Genomic DNA, 25,764 nt, shown 5'->3' with positions numbered 1-25,764 from the left:
CCATGCTTTTTTGGATTTACTTCTGTCTCGGATGATTTAACCCAGATATTCTGCACAACATATTTGTGTATTTCAAACTGCCCATCATCCTGCAGCTTGCTAATGTAAAGGAAAGACAATGAAATATTTTGATCATCCAGAGTTTAAACACCAAAAGCTGTACATATACAGCTTGTCCTTTTTACTGCTCAATTTTAAATACGTATCTATATGGATGATGGAAAGAGATATGGGGATATGTAAATGAAGGAGGACTTGGTGTTAATTTGCCCTGCCAAGAAGTTGCAGAGAAAGCCAGAGAACAAGTGTGAACAGATAAAGAACAAGAGTGAATCTAATTCAGCGTATAGAAAGAAGCAGATGTCTGTTCTGCGTTCATACTACCTGCAAAGAAAATAAACTTTTTTTCCTCAGCTTGTCTGTCAGAAGTGAGGCATGGCAAGTATGTGAGGACTTTTGAGGAAAGAATTTGATGTAGGAGACTGGAAGTGGAAGAGCATCTGAGGCTGTCCTTTGCTCATGAATCAGGCTGAGGCACCATGAAGTGGTAGCCCCTCATAGGAGCCAGATGGGCCCTTAGCCACACAGGCACGAGCATGCTTTTTTTTTTTTTTTAAAAGAAAAACATATATACATATATACACTTTTTCCCATGAGCAGTCACAATGAGCTGCTCATAGGGAAAAAGACACACTACACAAATAATTATATTTCCTCTAATATGATCTATTGTTTTCTTAAAGAAAGATGTTATGGGTTGTCCAAGGATGAGATTATAAGGGAAAACATGAGGAAAACAAAGGATGTTTTTGAACAATCTCATAAATTGTCATTTGACAGATGAAGTTTTAAGTCTATATGTAAACACACAGCCTTTTCTTCACCTAATTATGTGGAATTCACTGGGAAAAGTGGTGTTTTCTTGCACTGAACAACTTTAAAAATCAACCCCTGTTTTATTTTTCAAACTATAATCAAGTGCTTGTAAGGATGAAGTATTAAAATGATAAAACAGCGCAAAAACAAAACATTTTAGATGGACCTTAGCTGCAGTGATGTTAAGATGCATGTAAAATGGCTACGGATTTTGACCTGTATGATTCTAAATATATATTAGAGCAAAATCCCCCCCAAACCACAGGTGTGATCTCAAAGAAAATATGAGTTTGACATTCAAATGAAACTTTTATTCTGCTACATGCGTCCAACGTGTCTGTAATGGTTAATACGTTACTATACATCATTTAACCAAAACATCTTTTTAATCGTAAAAATAGGATTTGCTATTATTCGTGGATTTACACATGTGTTTTCCACAGAAAAATGAAACAAACACATTTTAACTTAAAATGTAGCATTTCCAAATAGAAAAAAAACTTACACCGTACAGTCTTGTGGTTTGTTTTGTTCGATTAATGAAATGCTGTAAAGTTGCACTGGGTTGATTTGAGATGAGTTGAGTAATCAAACCTTTCAGAAAAACCCAATGAGTTGGATACAATCTGGATATAAAAAGTTTAATTAACTTTAATGTCTGTCATTCATGTTCCAAGTTGAGAGCAACACTCGACTCTTAAAGATCTTTGAGATAGTGAAATCATTTTTGTGAGCCTCTAAAATATTACACCGTAACTATCGAATACATGAATTTTTAAAATTATTTACTGTACTGTTAATATTTCTCTTGTGCAGAAGGCAACGAGGTCATTCTCTGTTGCACACTGACCTCTGCTGGCTAATTTTGGAAAACAAATGAACTCGAGAAGAAAAACTGTGAACTCTGCCAGGGATCGATCCATATGTAATTTCGGTATTTTATATTTGGAAATTTAATAAAATACCGCGATCTAGGTCCTTTAATTAAAAAAAAAAACATCATCGTGACGTTTGGTTGGAGTGTGGCTATAGTGTAAATACGTACATGTTGCTTTCAAGTTTACATGGAATTCTTACAATCTGTCCGAAAGATTGTGTTTTCAATTTTCAATATGGAAGCTTAACCCTTTCAGACTCAAATTAAGTTACTTTTTTTTTCAAACTTCTAAAAAAAAAAGCCTCAATCAATAGTAATGTGCAACATTTAGGGAACTCTCATATTGTTGTTGCAAATTTGCAACGCCTCCCTGGAGAGGGTTTTAATTGATCATTTGTGCTTTCACTTAGAATCAACAACGTTTTCATTTTACACTTCCACGGCAGTCCTTTAAACGAACTCAGTAACAAGCACAATTTACTTTTCTTATTTGTGATTATTCTTTTGAACGAAGTAAATATTAGCCGCTTCCGGCTGGTCACGTGAGTCACATGACACGAGCCTGTTGTTGTGTCACGTGACAAGTCACTTCTTTCCAAACATGGCGGTCGAGTCGAGTCCAGCAGGAACAGCGACAAGTTGGACGCCATCTGGTCACTGACACCCATCCTCCTAACCGTAGCACTCGTAGCTGACACGTATTGCCCTTCGACCTCATTTGCAGAGAGTAAAATGTCAGAACAAACTCACAACCTTGGAGTTTGAGACGACTCTGTTCAGGTAGCTTGACGCTAGCTGGTGCTTTTAGAAAAGCGGTTCAAGAGCTCCAAAGTTCCCGCAGGTGAGTTTCGACTTTCATTTGTCATTTTTTGGGGTAAATAGCTGTTCATCAGATGCATGGGATTAATTAGTACATCGAGGACCTCCTTTTTCTTAAATATACGATCGCGTTAAGCCGTTCCTAGCTCAAGAATGCTTTTAGCTTGTCATGGGCGCTTGTTTTGGTTTATATTTTTTAATGATGCATCGGTGTGTGAATTGCTCTTTTTTTTTTTTTTTACTGTGGTTTATTTCGGATTTGGATGCACATCTATTTCAGTTATTTCATTTGAAGTCATTCAAATGTGTCAACTACGACTTTGGACTTAGTCAAAGTTGTACATTCGGCAGCTTGATGTAACATTATTTCAATTAACTACTGGCGTGGATGATTTAGCCCAAAATTAATGCGTGAGATTTGTTTTAATGATATTTTGGACACCTTTTTAAGGAAGTTTCCGTTTTGGTTATACTGTACAGTATATTTAAAAAAAAATGAGAACAGATATTTTCAACTTTTGCTGGCCATTTCCCAACTGTCCATCCATCCATCCCTAATCTATAGCCGCTTATCCTCACAAGGGTCACAGGCCTGCTGATGTCTATCCCAGGTGACTTCGGGCACCAGGGGGGAACACCCTGAACTGGTTGCCAACCAATTGCAGGGACATAGAGACGAACAACCATCCACAAACCCAATAACACCTAAAGATAGTTTAGTATGTCCAATACACCTGCCATGCATGTTTTTGGAATGTGGGCGGAAGCCAGAGAGAACCCACGTGGCATGCAAACTCCACACAGGAAGGATGGATTCCAGCTCGGGTCCCGTAGCTGTGAAGCGGACACGCTAACCAAGGCGCCACCGAGCTGCCTCATTTATCAACCGATACAATACATTTACATGTGATTTTTGTTAAAGTAAAATTTTTAAATCATATACAATGCCACTTATCTGATAGACAATACAGCACCATAATATATTACTGCCCAAATAAAACGGTTGCAAGAATGGACAGTAAAGCTATTCAATACAACAATTAATTGGGCAACACAGGCTCTGCTATTTTAACCCCGCTTCTAACTGCCCTCAGCCATGATGTTATTGTAAGCAGCGCATGACAGCAAGGATGCACTTTGAAACATGTGAACTGCTAAAAGAAATCGATTTTCGACTTTTACTACTTTGGTTATTAAAACCAATCATAAGAGGGTTTTTTTTTTTTTTTTCAAAAAAACGTTTTCTATTTTATATCTGCATTCGATTCCATTTAACGCCTTAAAAAATGAAACAATCAGTCTGCAAGTGTCTACAAGTTCAAGTGCATATTTATGGCACATCATCATGTGAGCTCACTTTAGTGTCATGTAATCATGTGGCTCATGTAGTACAACTTGTAATGCTGCTCCCACCTTTCTCTGTACGAGATCACATGATTTTTCTTTTCCTCCTTATCTTTTCAGAACATGTGTGATGAGCGACTAAATGTTCCCTTGTGGTTAAAGAGACCGTCTTCTGTCTACATGTGAATGAAGCTGGACACTTTGCGGCTCTAAGCACATCACAATGGAATGGCTCGTATGCGCCGTGGAAAGAGACCTGGGGATCGACCGGCGGCAGCTGAGCGCCGGGCCGCGTCGCCATGAGCTTGTGGCTGTGGTGCCCGTGCGCTGGCTGGCGGCTCTCCGCGAGCGGAGGCTCATGCGTTTTGTGCGCCTGGAAAGTATCAGCGAAGCAGAAATCCGCACATATCTTCAGTGTTCTCAGGCTAAGCTGCCGCCCGGCTGGACACGGGTGTGTGTGCAAGGGTTAAGAAAAAGCAAGCTGAGCTACAGGCTGGTCAGAGACCCTTTTCTTCAACCTAATGACTCATTGACAAAGGAGTCCTACGTTAGCACCATGCAAAATGTGTCGCTGCATAATGTCAGGTAATGAACACACAAAAAGTCGCAGCATGTGAAGCATGCAGTAGTAAGTATTGTCTGTGGTTTTGGCGCCTCTTACTAAAACAGGAAGCGCGATTTCTCAAATGTAGTCTTGTGCAATTTTGCACATACTGCTTGACAGTCTAATAATATATCATTTTACACCACCTCCAACAACAACTATTACAATGTTGTAATCGTGTCTGTTTTAAATACATTGTAGCATTTCATCAACTATATTTCGTTTCACACAACTTTTTCCATACAACACAAAAGGAATACTTGTTAGCTATGCAACAGTGTTTGAGGAAATGTGCTCAAATATATTAAAGGGGAAGTCAAGAAAAAAAATTACAGTTAAATGGTCTATACACCCCTAACTGTCTAAACATAGTATTTTGAATAATATTTTGCAATATGAATTGAGCAGGGAAGTCCATCCACTTTATCCGTCTCAAGGGGCGGCCATTTTGCCAAAAATGACATGTGTACAGCAAGTTGCAAAATGGCCTCTCCCTGAGATAATTAGAACAGCTGGTTTGTGCAGCCTTAATTCAGATTTCACAATTGTAATATGAATCAGAATACTGTATTTAGACCTGTAGGGTCGCATCGAATTAATTGTTGTATAAGAACCTTAATGAATTAAGTTGCCTTCTCATAAATTAACTCACTGCCATTGACGGCTTTAGGTGTCATAGGTTATTCTTTCGATAGTAGACAATTTTTTGTATTATCGCCCATTGGGTTTATCATTTGACGTAAATATGCAAATATTAGAATGGAGTCAGATGTAGACAGTCCAACAGGACAAAGGTTGCCTAAATTACTTTGATTCTTTCCTTTCAGGAATCTGTGGCGTGAAGCCCACTCCAAACTTGTGCAACCTTACGCCGGCGCCAGCGAGCAAATGCATGTCACGGCTGTAGACGCAGTTCGCCATGCCCTTCAAAAGCTCTTCAACTCTGCGTTCATCTCATGCGAAAAAGTGTCACCATCTCTCTCTCCAGCCAAAGAAAAGGAGAACCTCGTGTCATCGACTGCATCCAAGCTTAAATCGGATTCTTTGTCTCCCAATATTCTTTCAGTGGAATGTCTGCTGGAGACTGCAGAAATGCTCTATGTGGTGCTGCCCTACACACAGTATACACTCCACGACATTGTGTCCTTCAGCCCAGCCAAGCTGGCCAATAGTCACGCCAAAGTTTTATTCATTCTCTACCAGTTGCTGACAGCCATGCAGACGTGCCACGCTGCAGGTCTGTCCTGCGGCGATCTCTCCCTGTTTGATGTCGCGGTGGACGAGCAGCTCTGCAGCCGTCTTAAGATCAACCTTGCCCATTATGAGGAACTGGGATCCCTAAACAATGACGGTCCTGCAAGACAGGTCTTCGAAAGTGCCGCTTCTAATGTGGACGTGTGTTCAAGCCAGGAGAACAAAATGCTTTGCAAGGACTGCTTTGGTGAGCTCAAAACGTTAGTTCTCGACTGGGTACATGGTCGGGTAAGCAACTTTTGCTACTTAATGGAGCTCAACAAGTTAGCGGGGCGACGAGAGGGAGACCCAAATTACCACCCGGTGTTGCCGTGGGTGGTGGATTTCACAGTGCCATTTGGAAAATTCCGGGACCTCAGAAGATCTAAGTTCAGGCTCAACAAGGGGGATAAGCAACTGGACTTCACCTATGAGATGACCAAAGAGGCTTTAGCCGCTGCAGTGGGCAGTGGTATAGGGGGAGTTGGTGTCAGTACAGACTTGAGTGGATCAGTCTCTACCAGTGGGGGTGGACAACCAGACCACCTTCACGTACCTCATCACATATCGGACGTGTTGTCAGACATTACATACTATGTCTACAAAGCCCGGCAGACACCCAAATGGGTCCTCTGCAGCCATGTGAGGTCCCAGTGGGAGCCTAACGAGTACCCCTCCAGTATGGAGCGCATGCAGAGCTGGACCCCTGATGAGTGTATTCCAGAGTTCTACACGGACCCCTCAATTTTCCGTTCGATACATCCCGACATGCCAGACCTAGATGTGCCTTCTTGGTGCAAGTCCTACGAGGAGTTTATCGCTGTCCATCGACGCCTCCTGGAGAGCAGGGAGGTGTCTCAGAATCTTCACCACTGGATAGACCTCAATTTTGGCTATAAGCTGTCAGGCAAAGATGCAGTCAAAGCCAAGAATGTCTGCTTACACCTAGTAGACAACCACACCCATCTGACCACCTTTGGTGTGGTCCAGTTGTTTGACCAGCCCCACCCGCCTCGCTTATCTGCTTTCCAGTACGCCCCGGCAGAACCTCCACTCATTGGCCTCGCTGCCCTTGACGTGCCTTCTCTACACATCCCGCAAATTGACCAGGCGACTGACTCTGTGGATGGAATGGTGCCAGAGTCCACGGGGTGTGACTCCATTGGCTGGACCATGGTGGACCGAGATGAAGAGCTTGAGCAAGGTACTGAAGCCCTGGACTCATTAATGTCTACAAGCTCATCAAACTCTGCCACTTGCTCTGCACCCCTGCCAAGTATCAATACAACGGGGGCAAAGATTGGGGATGCAGCGCATATAACATCCCGTTCTCCAACTTCCTTCTCCGGGGATTTCTCAAGCGGTTTAGGTCCTGGTTTGCGCAGTGCTGTTCTCCAAAGAGGTGGCCCGGTGAACAAAAAGCACATAGACGGAAGTGTGCCAACCACTAATGCAGAGGACATCAAGATCCTTCTTCCCGAGGGCTTCAGCCCACTGCAACCTTTAGAAGAATTGGAGAAGTTGAACAATTTTCTGGTTAAGAGTCTGCACGCCCAAGTGTTGCATTCCGAAAACTCACAAAGCAAGCTGAGAATGATCAAAATGCCACTGTCTCTCACAAGTCTCTACGAAAGAGATATGCAGGCCCTTGGTGTCCTCATTGCTGAGATCTTTCACTCCTCTAAAGTCCGAGGCTTGAAACCGGGCAGCTCCCTCAGACAACGTTTCCATGCTGTTTTGAAAATGTGCTCTCTTGGCTTACGGGACGTCCCGCTGTCTCTGCATCACGCTCTTGAAAGACTGCTGCAAATCCATAACCACCAGGTAGTAACTGGAGAAGCACAACATGGTCACGGCCCGCTTCTTTTCAGCTATGATCCCATCTGTGATGGCCTTCCACCTCCAAATCCCTCCCAGTTACTGAACACATTCATTTCTCCATTTCCTTTCCCGTCTTACTTTGCAGCACTCCACCGCTTTATCTTCTCCTACCACACCAAGATGGAGACTGTAAGCAGCCTTCAAGGAAGGGACATAGTCTTCCAACTTTGGCAACAGTTGGAACCCCTTTTGCGGGGCAACGTCACGGCCGAGGGCCTTGAAATTCTTTTGCCCTTCATCTTGGCCCTCATGCTTGAAGAGTCCACTGCCGTCTATGCTGCTTGGTACCTGTTTGAACCCATCTCCAGAGTCCTTGGTCCCAGAAATGCGAACAAGTACCTTTTAAAGCCACTGGTCAATGTCTTCGAGAACCCTCATTGCCTAAGGGGACGTTTCTATCTCTACACAGATTGTTTTGTCCTGCAACTGATTGTAAGACTCGGCCTGCAGGCTTTTTTGTCAAATCTGCTCCCTCACGTGCTGCTGGTCCTCACTGGTTTCGAAAGCTGGACTTCTGATTCTGCGGGGGAAACTTGCAAAGGAATGCGTAGTGCTACTTGCACTCTAGGAGAAGAGGAGGAGGAGGGCTTCCAGACTGGTGACGTGCGCTCCTCATCTGGATCGGTTAGTGGTAACATTGGTGGTGGCAGTGGAGCTAGTGGAGGTGTGGTTGGGGACACCGGCCTGGTCGACTACTCCTCAGGCATCAGTCTTAACGATCAGGTATTTCTCTCGGAGGCTGAGGACTTTCAGAATGAATTTTACGTTAACAGCACGGGAGGAGAGGGCGGAAAACAGGCAGACCAAAATTCTGCTACCAAGGAGCAGGACCACGAGTCTCTGAGCGTGGGCAAGCTCAGCGACAAAAGCAGCGCAAGCGAACTCTCGTCTGGAGACGGGGATTCCATGCGGGATCGAGCCAGTCTGAAGTCAGCCGATAGCAGCCAGGACCTGAAACAAGCAAGTGAGGGAGAGGAGGGAGCAGAGCTGGATGTCGTGGAGGCGATGGAGGCTGGGGATTGCAAAGTGGCCGCAGATGAACCTTCAACCCCCAAGATGGAGCTCTCTTTCTCTGGTTGCACTGAAGTTTCGTCCACGACTGTTGCCACTCTGGAAGGGGACTTTGTGACTGCAATGGTGCTAGAAGAAACTGAGGAAGTGATTATGGGGGAGCAAGAGGAGGAAGTAGACCAGAATCCGTCAGGGGAATCGCAGGCAAAGGAGCAAAAAATCCTTCTTGGTGAGCATGCAAGCTTGCGAAGATGATGTTCATTCAAACAGCATGTTAGTGACAAACCTCTTCACACAGATACAGTCTGCAAAACTATCCGGTGGCTCTCAGCCAAACTTGGACCGACGGTGACGTCTCGATGTGTCGCTAGGAACCTTCTGCGATTACTCACAAATTGCTACATTGGTATGTAGACAAACATAACATAAAATGAGTTTTAATATCCACGTGTACTTCCATTTTTCGTCTTTCTCCCTGACCACAGGCCCTGAAAGTCATCATTTTGTAACACCTGGACCTGAAGAGAGCACTGTGGAGTGTGTGGGAATGGGCAGTGTTTATGAGAAGAGACCTGTGGTGGGCGACCAGACCGCTGCTCCCGTGTTGGACTGTCTCATTTACATCGCTCAACTTTACGGTGAACCTGTGCTCACCTATCAGTATCTGCCATACATAGGATACCTGGTAAATCCTGCTCTTAAGCAGATTTAGTTAAAGACTCACTTTTTAGTGCGTGAAAACATCTTTGTAAAATGCGTGCAGGTGTCTCCGCCGCCTTCACAGCGACTCAACACACGCAAGGAGGCCAGCCTGCTGGGAGCTGTCGCTCTTACACAGAAGATTGTTGTATTTCTCTCTGATACCACGCTAATGGACATGCTCATGAAAATTAATCGGGACGTCCTACTACCGCTCCTCGACCTGCTCACAAACCCCCACATGGGGTAAGAGTCTCTGAATCACATTACTGACAAATTGAATATCCTTAGAAAGTCTATCTCAATCATTTACTGGGAATCACTACTTGTCTACAGATGTCTCAATCCACTATTGATATTGGATATTGGTCTGATACCACCTCCCTCCCTAAAAAAGTATAAAATTTGGGGAATTGTAATATTGTTCGTTGTCTTAGAGCACTTCTACGATCACACATTTGAAACTACAAATTTGAAGAATAGAAAATCGTCATTAATTTCATATTTTATGGAAATTTTCTATAGCAGAAACATGTACAATAGGTATTTCTTTAAAATTATCAGTAACATTTTTTTTTTTTGGGGGGGGGGGTGAAAATTGGGTATATCCAAAGTACTTGTGGTATCGGTATTTGGTGTTGGTATTGATGACTGTTTGTGAGTTGAGTACTCTTACCGAAGTTAGTCTGAGTGGTCCTGAACATTCCTTGTTACAATCTTCCAAAAATGAAAAACACCATAAAACAAAATAGAGCAGTATACCCATGGTTGCAAAATTGGTTGAAAAGGCAACACTTCTTCATGCCTACTTTGCTGCTTTTTTTTTTTTTTTTTAAAGTATTATTGACCGCCTTGACCTACCTGGAGCTGTACAGACCTTTGACTTTACTGTCTCAATCGTGGCTTCACAAATTAGTATAATGAAATGGCAGGTTTTGCTGCAGACAATCAATAGAATTTTGCTTAACGGGAAAGCTGTGGAGAAAAAAAAACACACGCTCTAAAAGCAAAGGATACATTTTTGGAATCAACATGTCAGTTTTATTTTTAATGAGCATTCAAATCTAACTCAACAGAATTTGTTTTTGAAATCGTTCACTGGAATTTCCTTTTGATATTCAAATATTTTTGGCATCCAACTTGACCCTCTCTCTGGATGTGCACCTCCTGCTGTGCCCAGATTCCCCAGCGGAGGGCAGACGCGAACTGTGGTGTGTCTCAAGACACTCAGCCTGATGGCTCTCATCTGCCTGCGTATCGGAAGGGAGATGGTGCAGCAGCACATGGCCGACACGCTACGCCGCTTCTTTGCCGTTTTCTCCCTGCTGCACTGTCTGCGGCCTCAGGTACCCTCGCTTTTGTAAGTCACAGTAACTGATGACTGTCTCGTCTGGTTTATTTCGAGAACGCTTTCAGCAGGCGGGCCCGCCGCGTCTCGCTTAATAAGAAACAAACGGCACACAGGCAGATGAAAACGAAGCTAAGAATAGAAACAGGAGATAGGAACTTAGAAAAGAAGTACCTGACAAGGGAAGGAGTAGAAAATAGTGTTTGTGAGGACATGTGGTACATGAGTCATTATTCCAATGTGGCAAATTTCAAAGGTTTCTGCTTACAATCCTTATTTCAATTCAGTAATGAGTTGAAACTAATTTCTTCCTCCACGCTGCAGATGGAAAGTGCCCCCCGCAGAGTTGTAGGGGAGGTCACAGTGGTGGATGTTAACACACCCGATGAGTCCAGTGCGACTTATGAGCTGTCCGTCCTGGAGGAACTGCAGTCTGTGTTTGGCGCAGAGATGGCTCATGCCTCATACATCCCATTTTACTGCCTCATTGGTAAGGAATGCCCCAGTTTTGCCATTGATGTGGAAAATGTACTGTTGGCGGGGCTAATACGAACAATTGTTTAAACTAGGGATGTACGATGCCACTTTTTTACCGACTGATACTCGTACAAGTACTCAATTCCTGAGTAGTTCCCTGTACTGATAGTACTAGTACTTTTGATACACAAACTTCCCCTCCCAGAATCAATGATAGATCATTCAATAACAGATTTTAAGTGAGCAAAATCTTTTTCTGTGATCAAAATCTTTCATTGCTTGCTCAATCTATCATTTCTCGCTCGATATATATATTTTTTTGTGGTCAAATTCTATCCTTACTTGCTCAAAACCTCTCATTGTTCACTTACCATAGTGGCACAAATATATCTAAAAAGTGTGGTCTTTAAGCCTGAAATAACATCAACTCTGCATTATTTATGTATTTATTTTATTATCAGTGACAAGTCAAATAATGCATCAGGTAAGAACTCAAACAAACACAAGTAAAAAACTGATTTTTCTACCAAAATAGACTAAGTTATATCAGTGGTTAAAATATTAAAATGATGATGGCGGCTGCTACATGTAAGTTCATTATTATTTTAATAAATTTTACTGTGACATTTGTTAATATCTATTGTTTATTTGCTCGCTGTCATATAAATGCAGTTTGAACCTTAGACTTGCCTTGTCCTTTTTATTGCGCAATATTTGGTACTCCAAACATTTCTGTTGGGACCCATAGCTTTTTAGCATTGTGAATCCCGGGGACCCAACAGTTTCCAAGGGTAAAATGACCACTGTAAATCTATCAGAATATTAACTGTTGAGTTTTTGGATAGTCTTTGGTCTCTAAATGATTAATTCATCACCAAAGGTAATTATTTATTAATCTGGTTATTGATTAGTTTTTGAATAATCCTTGCACCAAATACATTCATTAGCGTGTCTTCTGGGTTCTGCAGGTGATTTGGCAATACGAAAACTGGTTCCTAACCATGAGCTGGTCTGGCAGTTGTCCTCCTCGTATCATCAAAGTGTAAGTCACGCAGCGTCAAGAGTTGACATCCCTCCGTCCTCCTCGTCTGGTTTTAGCAAACTTTCGGGTTGCGGTCCCTTCCCCTCACCTTCCACTAGTTCGACCTCACTTCGAGACCCCCTCCCTGAGTCTGGAACATTTGGGAGCCATTTGGTTGGAAACCGAATCCAAGTGTCAGGGGACTCGTACTATGGTGGTAGCCCTAACATGAGTTTGGCCAGCTCTTGGGGTCGCGCAAACCATACTACCACCATTAACACCACACACTCCGGCATCACCACCCCATCCTTTGCCGCAGCTCCTTTCTCATCATCCTGGCTATCAGGACCCCCTCCGGAGGACAGCGCCCTGAAGCAGGAACTCCCTCGTAGCGGACGATCCTTGCAGGGCAACTGGCTGGCCTACTGGCAGTATGAAATCGGACTTAACCAGCAAGATCCCCATTTCCACTTCCACCAGATTCGTCTGCAAAGCTTCCTGGGTCACTCAGGTGCCATCAAGTGCATGGCGCCGCTGGCAGGGGAAGATTACTTCCTCTCGGGAGGTAAAGATAAAACCGTGAAGCTGTGGCCCCTCTATAACCGTGGCGACGGCACGCAGGAAGTGGAGCCCAGGCTAACGTATACGGACCATAGGAAGTCTGTCTTTTATGTTGGACAGCTGGAAACTTCACAGGAGGTGGTTAGCTGCGATGGCACGGTGCACCTTTGGGACCAGTTTGCAGGTGTGTAATATCATGTTTAAATCCATGTCACCTGCTCAATGTTATTATAATCTCCTGCTGAGACCCAGCCTATTCATTTGTGCCTACAGTTGTTTCCATTTGGTCTCAGCGAGACCGCAAAGTGAATTGCATTCCACCCAGACTCAAGAGACATCATTGGTAAAGCCCTGCTGTCCCCAACTAAGCACACTAGGACTTAGTTGGGTAGCTCGAATGAGTCAAATGATATGGAACAAAAACAAATGTCCACGAAAGTAGACGGAAATATATAGGCTGGGTCTCAAGAGCATATTACAATTAGGGCTGCAGCTTTTGAGTATTTCAGAAATCTATTAACCTTTCCATTAATCAAAACCTGTACACCACGTACTGCCCAAAGACAGCTGGGATAGGCATCAGCAACCCGCAACCCTTGTGGGGATGATTGCTTAAGGAAATGAACGGATGGAGGATTTTCATTTCTATAACATGATTAAAAAATAAGACACATATTTTTAAAGGGGCTGTAATATTATATTTAAGTACCACGCCATCTTGCAGCTCAAGCGATGGGCCAAGCAACATGTATCCATCATCCTCACCGCTCATCCTCACTAGGCTTCTGACTGATTAATACTATGACCATGAATAACCGTCCCAAAAACAGGTGTTTTACTGACGTTAAAAGGCAAAGCGGCGTTGATGTACCGCTCTCACTAACACGCGTTCCTTTTATCAAATCAGTCCTCGTGGGAACCCAGTATTCATAGCAATAGCTCCGCCCACGGGTGAATTATTTACTGACGCTAATTATCAAGCTGTGTGTGCACAAACACACGTTTTGGCCACCTCAGCATTACTACAGTAAAACTAGCTAATAAATGAACTGTAGCTGTTTACTTGGCCGACTTGGTGCAAAATCTCTTCTCCTCAGCTGCGGAATCGAAACAAAACTAAAAGACGTGGATAAGGTCAGCGTTTATTTTCTCTTGCACAGGCAGTGCGGGAGTCGCGAATTATAATTGTCTCACTCGCTCTTCAATAATATGTCACAGAATTGGCAAAAATTATTTTCGGTATCAAATTTAGTCGTTCAATCCCAAAGAGATGATTTTTACGTTTTTAAGAGTCTTCAATCCAAAAAACCTTTAAAAATATTTTTTTCCAAATATTTTTAAGTACAGGTATAAGGCTAAAGGAGTTACAGTGAATATATAAAAATGACCGGTAGAAAAATATTTAATTATTGATTAAAGTTGAACGTTTTACCGCAAAATAAGTGAACTGTCCCTTTAAACAGCTTAATTGTTATATGTAAACATGTCTACTGTCTAGTCATCAAGCAATATTTCGATTTACCACTTAAGCTAATTTTCAGCTCTTCTGTTTTTAAAGTGATACTGTACATCTATTTTTCTCAGCCCTATGAAAGATGTATTTCCAATGTTAAATAAATACCTTTCAGTCAATCAAAACTAAACATGAGGGAGATTTTGTTGTTCCTTCCATATTAACTTTTGCAGATGTAGCGAATGTAGTGTATGTGAAACCATGGCGCCATGAATATTGTCAACAGAAAGCGTGTCGCTTCTTCTATTCAAGCAAAGGGAACACTATTTTCTCTTTTCCCAGGGAGACAAATCCGCTCATATGAAGCAGTGGATGGAAAGAATCCAATTACAGCCGTCACCACCATGCCTGCGCCACACTGCAGCGTCGTCTTCGGCAGCGCCGACTCCGTCCTCCGCTTCATTGATCCACGCAAGCCGGGACTACAGGTACTAAATTATCCGCGCAACTGCATCCCCTTGAGACCAACATTCCCGCAGTACTTGACAAAAAAAAAGCCCGCCATTCGACAGTGACAAATCTTCACTTCGTGTCCCTTCAGCATGAATTCCGGCTAGCATACAACAACATAAGCGCCGGGCTCATCCGGTATCTGGCTGTTAGCCCGACGGGGCGCACCATAGCGGCGGGGTTCTCGTCCGGCTTCATTGTCCTGCTGGATGCTCGCACGGGCCTGGTACTGAGGGGCTGGCCTGCGCACGAGGGAGACATCCTCCAAATGAAGGTAGAATAAATGTGTGTATGAATCAGCGCACCGGAGGAGGTGCGACAGGCGAAATGCCAAGCAGGGAATATCATCTTAACCTGTACATACTACAGCATAGAAAGTTCAAATATCGTTTTTTAACCTGTCCTTTAGACATGAGTTGATGAAGCCTTGTGAAACATTTGAGGTCTTTACCATCTTGATTTGTAAAAAGTCACTGCCTCAAAACCTTTTAAAATAGCCACACTAGTGACATCTGGTGGTCAGATAGTCATAGCCTCTATAGTCCTCAAAAAGATTCACAAAATTTGGCTTTAAGTTTCATAACACAAATACATTCAGTCTTACATTTATGACTAATACTAAAATCAATGGAAATTAACCATGACCATATGAAAGAGAAATTTACGTACACTGTCTACCTCAATTAGTACTTATTTTATTAAACTCTAATTCACACTGCCAACTTCTTGACTATTGCATAATTTCCCAGAAAGCGTCAACATAATACATAAAGAAATGCCCCCTATTTATAAAAAAAATAATAATTTGAGCATCTTGGATGGATAACGTCCAAGAACATTACTGTTCTTGTCTTAGATTAGCGCCAAACAAAATCAAATTAGTCTGCACCATTATTTTATCTTGATCCTAAATATTTATGGAAAGTTACTTATGTTGCACAGTGAGTACAGGAAATGATGAGTGTGTCTGTGTTTCTGTTCACCCTTACTTGTGAGACCAATTTGCGTTTTCTCCCAACATAATGACGACATTTTGGAGAAGGACATTAAGTCCTTGCTTATTCAGAACACTTTTTGAAGGTCAAGTCTTGCTGTTCAGAGAATACCGTTGAATTGGGTTGGGGTTTAGGTTAGGGTAAGGGTTAGGGGTAGGCAATCATTTCTGATGGTTCGTGTTAGGGGCTATAAAATGCATTATGTCAATGAATGTCCTCACAAGTGCAAACGTGTGTGTGCGTTCGTGTGTTTTTGCAACTTTGTTCTCTTAATACCTCACGAGCTGTTTGAACAAGGCGTGGGCTGGAGGACCTCAGGTCATACCGCCTATCATTTATTTGGGCAAAACAGTAAAAATACGGCAGCCACTAAAAAAAAATAGGTATTTAAAAAAAAATACATGTGTTATTTGTATTGACATTTGTGTACATGTGATATCAACGAGGTCATCGTTTTGGATCTTAACCTAAAGTAGTTTTGTGTAAATGTGTTAAAGACTTGATGTACAGAATTATGTACAGCCCACAAACACAACATGGTCGCCACGTAGTGTCACTGAGTGGATCGTATTTTCTTTGAAGGCTATTCAGTATTTAAATATGCGTATTTTATAATCAGATTGCATCAGATGTGTCACTATGGCTCATCTGCGAGCTTTTATTTTGACAAGGTCGCAGCTTGCGGATGCAGGGGGGGTGGGTGAATGTTGTACCCAGCCAATCTGCGGTCAACAGACCAAAAGGATTAGCAAACTTTATTTAACCCCAGATTGGGTCAAGGATTGTGCCTGTGCTTTTAAAGGCCCAGGTTTATGCAAATATGGACACAGGTTACTCATTAGAAGTAGCACAACGGTTCTCGTTGGCACCCCTCGGCCTTCAGATTGCAAATGGTGACTGTTGAGCGTCAAGTAACGCGCACACTGCTTCATCACTGTCGGCACAGCGAACAGTTCGTATTTTTTTTTTTTACATTTTCAGCAGTATAAGTCATTAGTCTATAAATTATACAGCATTATTTTTCATGCGTAACATATCTTTCAAAACCCATTTTGTTTTTTTTTGCTGCCGACTAAAAATGACATCACAGTTGCTCAGAGTTCTGGTAACAACCAACCACAGCCTGTTCAGCTTGTCAATGTCACATGACCAGTATTAGAAAACAGGTGAGCCTTGATTGATTTTTACCTGCGGGGCCTCCGAGCATAAGGGATTTTTTCAGGTCAACGATAATTCTTTGAATTGCGTAAGCATTAGTCAAGGGTGTCAGCTACCTTCCATAAAAAAAAACATATTTGACGATACTTTTAATATATATTATCGTTATTACTATATTAAAAGAGGAGAATTCTCAATCATTGCACCAAAAGAGTTAAATGCTTCACGAAATCATTTTGCGGGCCGGATGAAACCTTTTTAGTTTTACGTTTGACACCCCCTGTTTAAGGCCTTGTTGGCCCACTTCTAGTGAAAAACCTGACACCGTTGTGTTGAAAATAAATACATGACTTTCATTTCGTATGTTTCGCACTTCAGGCGGCGGAAGGCAATTTAGTCATTAGCTCGTCCACCGATTACACCCTCGCCGTGTGGAAGGACCTGGAACACAAGCCCCTCCGCCTGTACAAGTCGCAGTCGGACCCGGTTCACGCCTTGGACTTTTACGGCTCGGAGATCGTGACCGGCACCATGGCCAACAAGGTAGGCGTGTACTCGGTGGCGGACATCTCGCTGAGCCCCGTCAGCAGCACCAAGCTGAGCTCGGAGAACTTCCGCGGAACGCTCACCAGCTTGGCCGTTCTGCCCACCAAGAGGCTCCTGCTGCTGGGCTCGGACAACGGCGCCATCCGCTTACTGGCTTGATCGCCGCCGAACAAGCAAGCACTTTTGAAAATGTTCACGTAATATAGTGAGGCCTGCACATTTTCTAAAAGCATTTTTTTTTTTTGGCATCCGACAATTCTGTCAACTGGTTTTGGACCTGGTCTGTGGTTCTGTTCCGACACAGACCTTCTCAGGGACCACTTCTTTTGTTCTCTTTCCAAAGGGGTGGGCTGCGGCCCAGAGGCCAAAAAAACGGCCTATGAGAGCATTAGATGCAATTCTAAATGCAAATTAACCTCAGAGGAACTATTATTTAAAAAAATAAATAAAAGCCCAAAAATATTTAACTCTCAAAATCTTCTAATATATGAGACATACTTATTCAAGCATGGTTTTGTCATACGTTTTCGTATGGCCCACAACTGAAATCCACACAATTATCCAACACCAAAAACTATTTTTACTTACCCTTTACCTGTGTCCAATGCACTGATTAAACTATGCAGTATTTGTAGATCAAATCTTTATTTTGCGTTTGAATTTTTGTTTCGTCTCGTGTTGTTCATTTTGGCTGCCTCGAGTCATTTATTTGAATGATTTTTAATCTACTAATAAACTTTGTGTTTTATTTTCTGAACAGTATTGACCATAGCAATGGTCCGAGTCAATGCCGAAATTTTGTACTGGAACATTTTTACGAAATGGCATAAAACATTCATTAAAGGTCAGTTGTACGTTACTTTTTATGTTTCTGCTGTCTATCATATTTTTCATATCTCAGATGCTCTGATATGTAAACGTGTAACTTTTTTTTTTTTTCTGCTCCCACCGATGTTCAATAATCATGAATTGACCCCGCGGAGTGTTTTCAAAGTGGCATTTGAAGTCGCGTTATTGCTCAAGAGGTCCAAGGTAACACTTATTTATCATTTATGAGAATAAAAAGAACTGCCTCAATGTGTTTTTTTTTTTTTTCATTTGGTGGGGAGTGTATTTTGTGTGCGTTTTTGTTTCAGTGATGTTCTAGTATATCCACTCGGCTTGATTCACATTGAGCAAAGTCCCCCGTGGTGTTTGCAGAGGAGCGTCATGTGTTCACTTATGTCACTACTTATAATTGAGAAACTGGTGGTGACTTAAAAAAACAAAACCAAAAAAAGCGTTCCCCTTCTGTTCAGGGAGTAACTAGTTATTTCTGGGAAAAAATCCAATGTGGACTCTTGTTTATTTTTTTTTTCAACACTCAGGGCATGTTGCGTTTGAGTCACTTTGCCAATCAAGCTTGTCATTCTTCCCGACAGGAAGCACAAAGCTTATTTGATGTATGATTGTATGTTTGTCGTTTGTATCTTATGCTTTGATATTTAACTCTACACGTGGTCCGGCGTGCTGCATTTCCAAACAAATAGTGGCTTAAATGAGGCCCCGATCAATGGGAGTTGATCTTTAACCATTTGCCGTGCAATTGCCAATTCTTGACTCTCAGGAATTCTGTCACCTGCGCTCACTTGGTCGCGCCTTTTTTTGGACTAGACGCCCAATTTTTTTTTAACTTTTTTTTTTTTTTTTACATTAATTTAAGGTAAGATGAATATGTTGATTACACCCTAAATAGTGCATGTTTGACAGCTTGCGTTGTTGAATATTTGCTCTTTGGTGGCGTCCAGACACACCGCCATGGCCTGACATAGACTAACCCACTTTTCAATTCAAGTTTCCCTGGTTGTTTTCTTGCCTTTGGGTTATTTATAACTGTTAAAGAAAATTCAAAGAAATATTTCAGTGCGTTGTAATTGACTTTAAAATCGTGTTTTGTGATTCTGATGTTTCTGGTCACATGAGTTTCCTAAGAGGTGACTTTTTTTTTTTTAAACCAGTAAAAACAACAAACAAGGTGATCGACTGTCACCATGTTCCACAAAAACAACAAATCTGTCCACTGTGCTAATAAAGATGATCTTTTACAGCTACTTTACATTAAGACATGGACCTTCGCTTGACACTCCTCTTCATCTGTCTCTACAACCATGGAGTGATTGTAAGCTGGCCACGTGGCGCTCAAATGTTCACTTTTCTATCACAAAATCCACACAAGTGAATTTCTCAACAGATTGCTCAGGTGGCAGGAGAAGAGTCGACCCCATCGGTGCCTCTGATTCCCAGCCAAGAGGTCAGTCTTCGTTTATATTGTCCTCAGTTTTTTTTTTTTGTTCTTTTTTAATGACCGGAAAGTGATGTACACAATGATTGCAAGTTCCTCCCAGTTGTATAAAACTTTAAAGTTTTTACTTTATTTCTATAACAGTTATTTTAAATTTGAAAACGAACAAAATTACATTACAGATAATATCAATAAAGGCCGGCTCGGTGCCCCAGTGGTTAGCACAGTTGCCTCCCAGTTCAGGGACCCGAGTTCAAATCCGCTCACTCCAGCCTTCCTGTGTTGGGTTTGCAAGTTCTCCCCGAGCCTGGGTAGGTTCTCTCCGTGTACTCTGGCTTCCTCATTACAAAAACGTGCACGGCAGGTGTATTGGACACATTAAATTGTCCTTAGGTGTGATTGGGTGTGTGAGTGGTTGATGTCTATGTGTGCTCTGCAATTGGCTGGGTGCCCCCCGCCTGCATAAAATGAATAGAAATATTCTATGATGTTTCAATTTGTTCATAAAATACATATTTTGTACAGAATACATAAGATGATCTAAGAAGAAATAAATACAATACTTTTAAGTAATTCTAGACGGTTCAATCTTATTTTTTATTTTTTTTCTTCACACAGTTAGGCTGCATCTGGCCCGTTGGCTTCACGTTTGACAACCCTGCTCCAAACGATTCGGTTGCATTTAATATATTTTTTATTTTATTTATTCCTATTATTATTATTCAAAGTGGAGCAAATGTTATACGATCGGACGACCAGAGAATGATTTTAAGCAAATACAAATCAATAATTTTTCTCTTGAATACATTCATACACTTTCATAGCAAGTTAAAAAGAGGCCAATTATGGGTTGAATAAAGACCGACCCCAATATTTGGGTCAATTTGATGCCCCCAAAATGGGCTGTATTATACTTTTTTTTTTTTTTAACTCACATTGGATTATTTTGGATCCAACTGTGTTTCCCTATACAGATACAGTAAATGCCGCATTGCCATTGTTTTTGTGGCATGTCCGCTCAGAGCTTTAAACCAAGAAAATGCTGAGCCCATAACCAACATTTCCCCTTAAAATGGCTTCCAGAAAAATGAAAGCATGCCTGAGTTGAGCTCGGCCGACGCCACAGCAAGACCGCCTCTGTCCACGGAGACAACGAAGGCACCGGGCGAAGAGGACTCGTCAGAGGACGAAGGCTGCGCGGCCATCGGCCGGGACACTGAGGCCAAGGAGGCCATCGCTTCCGCCATTCAGAAGTTGGGCGTGCAGCTTCTGCAGAACCTCAAGATCAAGCCCGAGCAGCCCAATATCATCATATCGCCTTTCAGCATCTCTTTGGCTCTCTCCCAGCTGGCTCTCGGTAAGCTTGAAACAAGCTCACAGATGACAGTTTTTGACACGGTCACAATATCAATTGAATAGATATTACGTTGCTTTTTTTCAGTGTGATCATGTGGTAGTAATATAAGACAAACTTCATTGCAACACTCAACTCATCAGTGCGGCATTACTATCTTGTATTCTTCACAGAGGATAAATAATATATTACTGAGTAGTGTTGTGTTGTCTGTCCACTTGTTGCGCCACCGTTTGTGTTCAAGCTGTTGCAGAGAGGGATCATTAAGTTATTAGTAGTCTTTTTTCTTTATAGTGTTGGCACTAGTCAATGAAAACCCTGCTGAGAACCCACTTCATTTTTGGCATGGATTCTCTCAGTCAGACTAAATGTAAAATAAAGTCAATCACAAATTAAACTATCACTTAGCCATAAGAAGGTTTGCTTATCTTAAACAATGCAAAACACTAGAGACATGCTAACAAATAGTATTAAACCGATTTAGCTATTTTCAACAGTCAAAAGTGAATATTTTGACAATCGTTAATTTGATGACGTACTTCATGCACAATATATTTAAAAACATTCATCACTTGCTGATGACTTTTAATGACATCACATGTACTCAGGGCTCAAGTAACCACCAATCACGGCTTAGCTTGCAAACGTCTGCCTTTGGTCATTACCTAAGCCTTGAGCAAGTGTCAAAATGTGTTTTAAAATGTATTAATTGTATGTTTGTGGGAAATGCATAACGTATCAAATTAATTATAGATCACACATGAACTTTTTATTGCTGAAAATGGCTGAAGTATGTTGATTCCTTTTAAAGGGTTTCAGCACTGCAACATCGATGCTGTTTTAGTTTAGCATCAAGCTAACAATAGCCTAAGAAGGTATTTTTATGCTATGTGGTTACTTTAAATGCAAAATGAGTTACTCTCTTTGTTTCATGATGAGTTACACAGTTAACTTCAACTGGAGTGGAGTGAAGACTGATCAATTGTAATTTATTTATCTGTTGTTTATTTGTTTGTTGATCATCTGTTGAGCCGTGTAATTAGCTATCCATATATCCACCCATCTGTCTGTCTTGGCTGTTTGGGGATTTGTATGACACTCTGATAGCTTTATCGCCTGCTCACTCTCTCTCGTCTCTGGCGTTCTAACCAGGTGCCGTCAATGAAACCGAGGAGCTGCTGATGCAACATCTCCATGGGAACACCATCACATGCTACCACCATGCCGTCAATCACATCTTGGGGCAGCTCCGAAACAGTGACCTGAAAATTGCCACCCGCATCTTTCTGCGGCAAGGTCCTAAAAACACCCAGTACATAAATATTTAATTCATCATTCATTATTGTGAATTTTAGAGCAAATGCACCCCCTTTTTTTAGGGTTCAAGCCAAAGGAGGACTTCCTCCAGGAATCTAAGCGCCTCTACGACTCTGAGCCGGCAGTCCTGGAAAGCGTGAAGGAACTCAACGACTGGGTGGAAAACGCCACCAACGGCAAGATGACTGACTTCCTGTCTGCCTTGCCGCCCAACATGTTGCTAATGCTCATCAACGCCATCCACTTCAAAGGTGAACCTTCATCCCAGCCGACAAAGTGACTCTCTTCAGCTGTGACGTCGTTACTGTTTTTCCTCAGGCGAATGGGAGGCTCGTTTCGACCCGCTCTTGACGACCACAGGTGGCTTCTTCCTGGACGACAAGCACATGGTCAACGTCGAAATGATGGAAAGTTCTAAACATCCTTTGAGTTTTGTGATTGACAGTGAACTCGAGTCTCAGGTGAGATGGCATTCATTTGTTGGACGTTTTTGCATTTGACACAAGTTGTGTAATGCCCTATCTGAGCCACCGGGTGGCACTAGTGAAGAAAAATTACATTTTTGGTATGCTGCAGTTTGAGCTGTGGCTTAAAATATGGGTGTGGCCTCAATGACTCCACCATATGTTTGGCCCAACCCACTGAAATTGGTCAAAATTGCTCTTTTTGATTCTATTTTGGGTAAATAGAGAGTTGAAGAGTTACAGAAGTTTGTCCAGCAGTACCTTGTGTCTCCAGCAGAAAGTGAACTTCCTGGATGGTTCACACTTGGCTCCACCCTCACATTAAGCCACGTCCTCAACTGCGTGCGGCTTACTCTACCGTACAGTGATTCGTTGGCAATTTTGAAGTCTTTTGGTTTGCTTTTAAATACTTTCTTTGCTCTTGTTGAGTTTTAAATGATCGCTTTTTTAATCTATAAACATGGAGCATGGGTGGCGCATTAGTTATTAGTTAAAGATAACATGAATACGAATAAATATAAAAAACTGGGTGTATATTGAAATGGTCGCTGTCCCCCATTCATTTAAAAGTAGCCAGCGAGGTATTTTTGCCACCCGTATATATTTAGACTAAAAACTTTGCTATTTCATTCAGAGTTGCCTTTAAAATCGTAAATATGGTTAAATGTTGTTATGCGTTGTTGTTGTTTCATTGTTATAACATTATCTAACTTGAAAAGTCCTTGCAGCAGCTTCTTCAATTGTTGCAAGGATGGTTTTCTTAGTATTGTAGACAGCAATTTAGAAAGCAAAATGACAATAATTGTTTTAGTTGTTTTTGGTCTGCCATAAAAACACCGCCACTATATCACAATCTCATCCAAAATAAATCTGCCTCCAACCTATCCATTTACATTTTTATGACATGTTGTTTTTTCTTCCCGTGCAGGTAGCAAGCTTCCCATTTGTGAAGGGGATGAGCTTTTTAGTAATCATGCCTATGTCTGGCCACGTCAACGTCTCCTCGCTTGCTCCCAAGCTGAATATTACTCGCATTTACGCCCGTCTGCCCAAGCAAAGAGTCGTTCACGTTAAAGTCCCCAAATTCAAACTGGAATACGGTCAGGATCTGCAGGAGGTCTTCACAAAATTGGGTAAGCTACAGAAATAAAAGGAGGTCACGTGCTCTGGGCATAGTCACTCTTAAGTCTTAGTTACTGTGGCCATAATCAGCCGACTCGTTGATGTCAGCAATGCATTTTTATCATTTATAAGGCTAACTCTTGCCACTTGCTATGATGACATTACATTTGCTCAGGGCTCAAGTAACTAAGTATAAATAAAACACAATCTGTGGTCAGTCAGAATGCTTGAAATTGACTGGCAGCTTCTCTACTTTTAAACAAGTAACTGGTATTAAAATAGTTAAGTGTCATAAATTCAATAAAACAACATATTCAAATAGGTTATTTCTAGTGTACTAGTTTTCTTGATTTGTCTCTTCATTACTGAATTATACTGCCTCCTGGTGGCCAAGGCAGAAACACCAGAAGGAACAGAACAATGCAATAAAGTGTAGCATTAAATAATAATAAAAGCTGCTCATTTTTATTCGACTAAATTACAAAATGTAATCTTAAAAAAATGATCTCTGACATCTATAGATGTCAATGGCAGTGGATGACTTCAAATACATACACAAAATTAGTGTTTTGGGGTGCTTTTCTGTTCATTTCAATGAGTTAAAATAATTTGAGATAGCTGACCAACGATTTTAACTTTCATCCCAGGCCACCACTGTGAGATTATTTCAAAAACAGAAAAAAATGGAACACTGTTTTGTAAATACTTATTCTAAACAATAATTTGTTTCACTGAAGTGGATTCTGAAAGTTTTAGCCTAGCATGCTCTTAAACATCCCTTGACTATTCTTGTTCTTGGCGCAAGGCTTGGGAGACATCTTCGCCAGCCCCAATCTGGCCGACATGGCCGACGGTCCCCTGGTGGTGTCCAGCATTCTGCACAAATCCGCCATGGAGATCAACGAGGAGGGAGCGGAAGCGTCCGCCGCCACCACCGTCGTCATCTCGCGCTCGTCCAATCCCGTGTTTTACCTGAGCCACCCTTTTATCTTTGCCCTGGTGGACGATAAAACGCAAGTGCCGATCTTTATGGGCGTCATTAACAACCCCAATCCCGGTGCGCCGGTCTTGCCGAGAGGAGAAGCCAAAAGTTTAGATAAAGATATGCTGCAAAATGATAAGAATCAAATGGCCACGTTTGGAGGCCCTCCCAAGTAGGGACGATCACACCAACAACTGCCATTTGGTGAAAAAATAAAAAGCATAGAACTAGAGCATTGTTTTTGTACAAAATGTGTACAATACGAAATAGCTCGATGTTTAAAATGTGAAAAACGTCACTTGTTTCATTTTGTTTAGGTTTCCATTATTATGTGTGATCATAATATTCCATTAGAAAATGTTGGTGTAGATGCAAAATCATGGTTACCATTTGTTTTTCAAATTACAGAACAAAAAACATGATATATGTCCCTTCTTGAGTTTATTTCATATGTCTAAATGTATTGCCAAATGAATAGAATCAGACATCCTGTATAATTTTATTTCATAAAATGATGAAATAATGGTTGATTTGGATGAATTTGTCATTATTAAATTGTCTTTTGTGTGAACTATTTTGGTGTTTGGTAAAGATCATCTAGTGTGCGTTTAGAAAACGTATGTAGGTGAAGGATCCAAAATATACTTAGTTAAAAAAAATAAAAAAAAGAATTTAACATTATTTTGTTATCTTGGGTTATCTGATTAAGTTAGCGACATATAACAGGCAGAGCCATTCATTCAACTGAATACATTCATAGCTTTGTGTTGAACAATACAAGTTTCACACCGTAAAATACAGTACAGTAATAAATCTGTTAAGTCCGTCAAC

The 25,764-nt window shown here is 41.7% G+C and overlaps 2 protein-coding genes across 2 annotated transcripts; both read left to right on the top strand.

The window, feature by feature from the left end:
• Positions 1-2,366: 2,366 nt before the first annotated feature.
• wdr81 (WD repeat domain 81) lies at positions 2,367-18,490 on the top strand. Its single transcript, XM_088427355.1, has 12 exons — positions 2,367-2,594; positions 4,037-4,501; positions 5,348-8,874; positions 8,944-9,051; positions 9,131-9,330; positions 9,409-9,590; positions 10,525-10,690; positions 11,017-11,182; positions 12,138-12,935; positions 14,547-14,692; positions 14,806-14,988; positions 17,246-18,490. Exons 2-12 carry the CDS (start codon positions 4,140-4,142, stop codon positions 17,570-17,572), a joined length of 6,165 nt encoding a protein of 2,054 aa, XP_088283481.1. The 5' UTR covers positions 2,367-2,594; positions 4,037-4,139; the 3' UTR covers positions 17,573-18,490.
• A 258-nt stretch (positions 18,491-18,748) lies between these two features.
• Positions 18,749-25,507, top strand: serpinf2b (serpin peptidase inhibitor, clade F (alpha-2 antiplasmin, pigment epithelium derived factor), member 2b). The gene is made up of 9 exons (XM_088427356.1): positions 18,749-19,115; positions 19,501-19,571; positions 19,644-19,703; positions 20,778-21,051; positions 22,201-22,344; positions 22,428-22,616; positions 22,684-22,826; positions 23,758-23,962; positions 24,757-25,507. Exons 2-9 carry the CDS (start codon positions 19,518-19,520, stop codon positions 25,107-25,109), a joined length of 1,422 nt encoding a protein of 473 aa, XP_088283482.1. The 5' UTR covers positions 18,749-19,115; positions 19,501-19,517; the 3' UTR covers positions 25,110-25,507.
• Positions 25,508-25,764: the final 257 nt, after the last annotated feature.

This window comes from Hippichthys cyanospilos, chromosome 11 (genome assembly GCF_059441005.1).
Source record: "Hippichthys cyanospilos isolate Australia breed blue-spotted pipefish chromosome 11, RoL_Hcya_1.0, whole genome shotgun sequence".
In the NCBI taxonomy this organism is placed as follows: domain Eukaryota; kingdom Metazoa; phylum Chordata; class Actinopteri; order Syngnathiformes; family Syngnathidae; genus Hippichthys; species Hippichthys cyanospilos.
The sequence above is the reverse complement of the archived record's forward strand: the minus strand, read 5'-3'. Positions and strand labels throughout refer to the sequence as shown.

Excerpts from the sequence above, each read along its gene's own strand:
- wdr81 (XM_088427355.1), top strand. The coding sequence starts at position 4,140 with ATGGAATGGCTCGTATGCGCCGTGGAAAGAGACCTGGGGATCGACCGG. Across the intron at positions 9,331-9,408 it reads TGCCATACATAGGATACCTG|GTGTCTCCGCCGCCTTCACA; the intron begins GTAAATCCTGCT and ends AAATGCGTGCAG. Across the intron at positions 10,691-11,016 it reads TGCACTGTCTGCGGCCTCAG|ATGGAAAGTGCCCCCCGCAG; the intron begins GTACCCTCGCTT and ends TCCACGCTGCAG.
- serpinf2b (XM_088427356.1), top strand. The coding sequence starts at position 19,518 with ATGGACCTTCGCTTGACACTCCTCTTCATCTGTCTCTACAACCATGGA. Across the intron at positions 22,617-22,683 it reads CAACGCCATCCACTTCAAAG|GCGAATGGGAGGCTCGTTTC; the intron begins GTGAACCTTCAT and ends GTTTTTCCTCAG. Across the intron at positions 23,963-24,756 it reads GGAGGTCTTCACAAAATTGG|GCTTGGGAGACATCTTCGCC; the intron begins GTAAGCTACAGA and ends TCTTGGCGCAAG.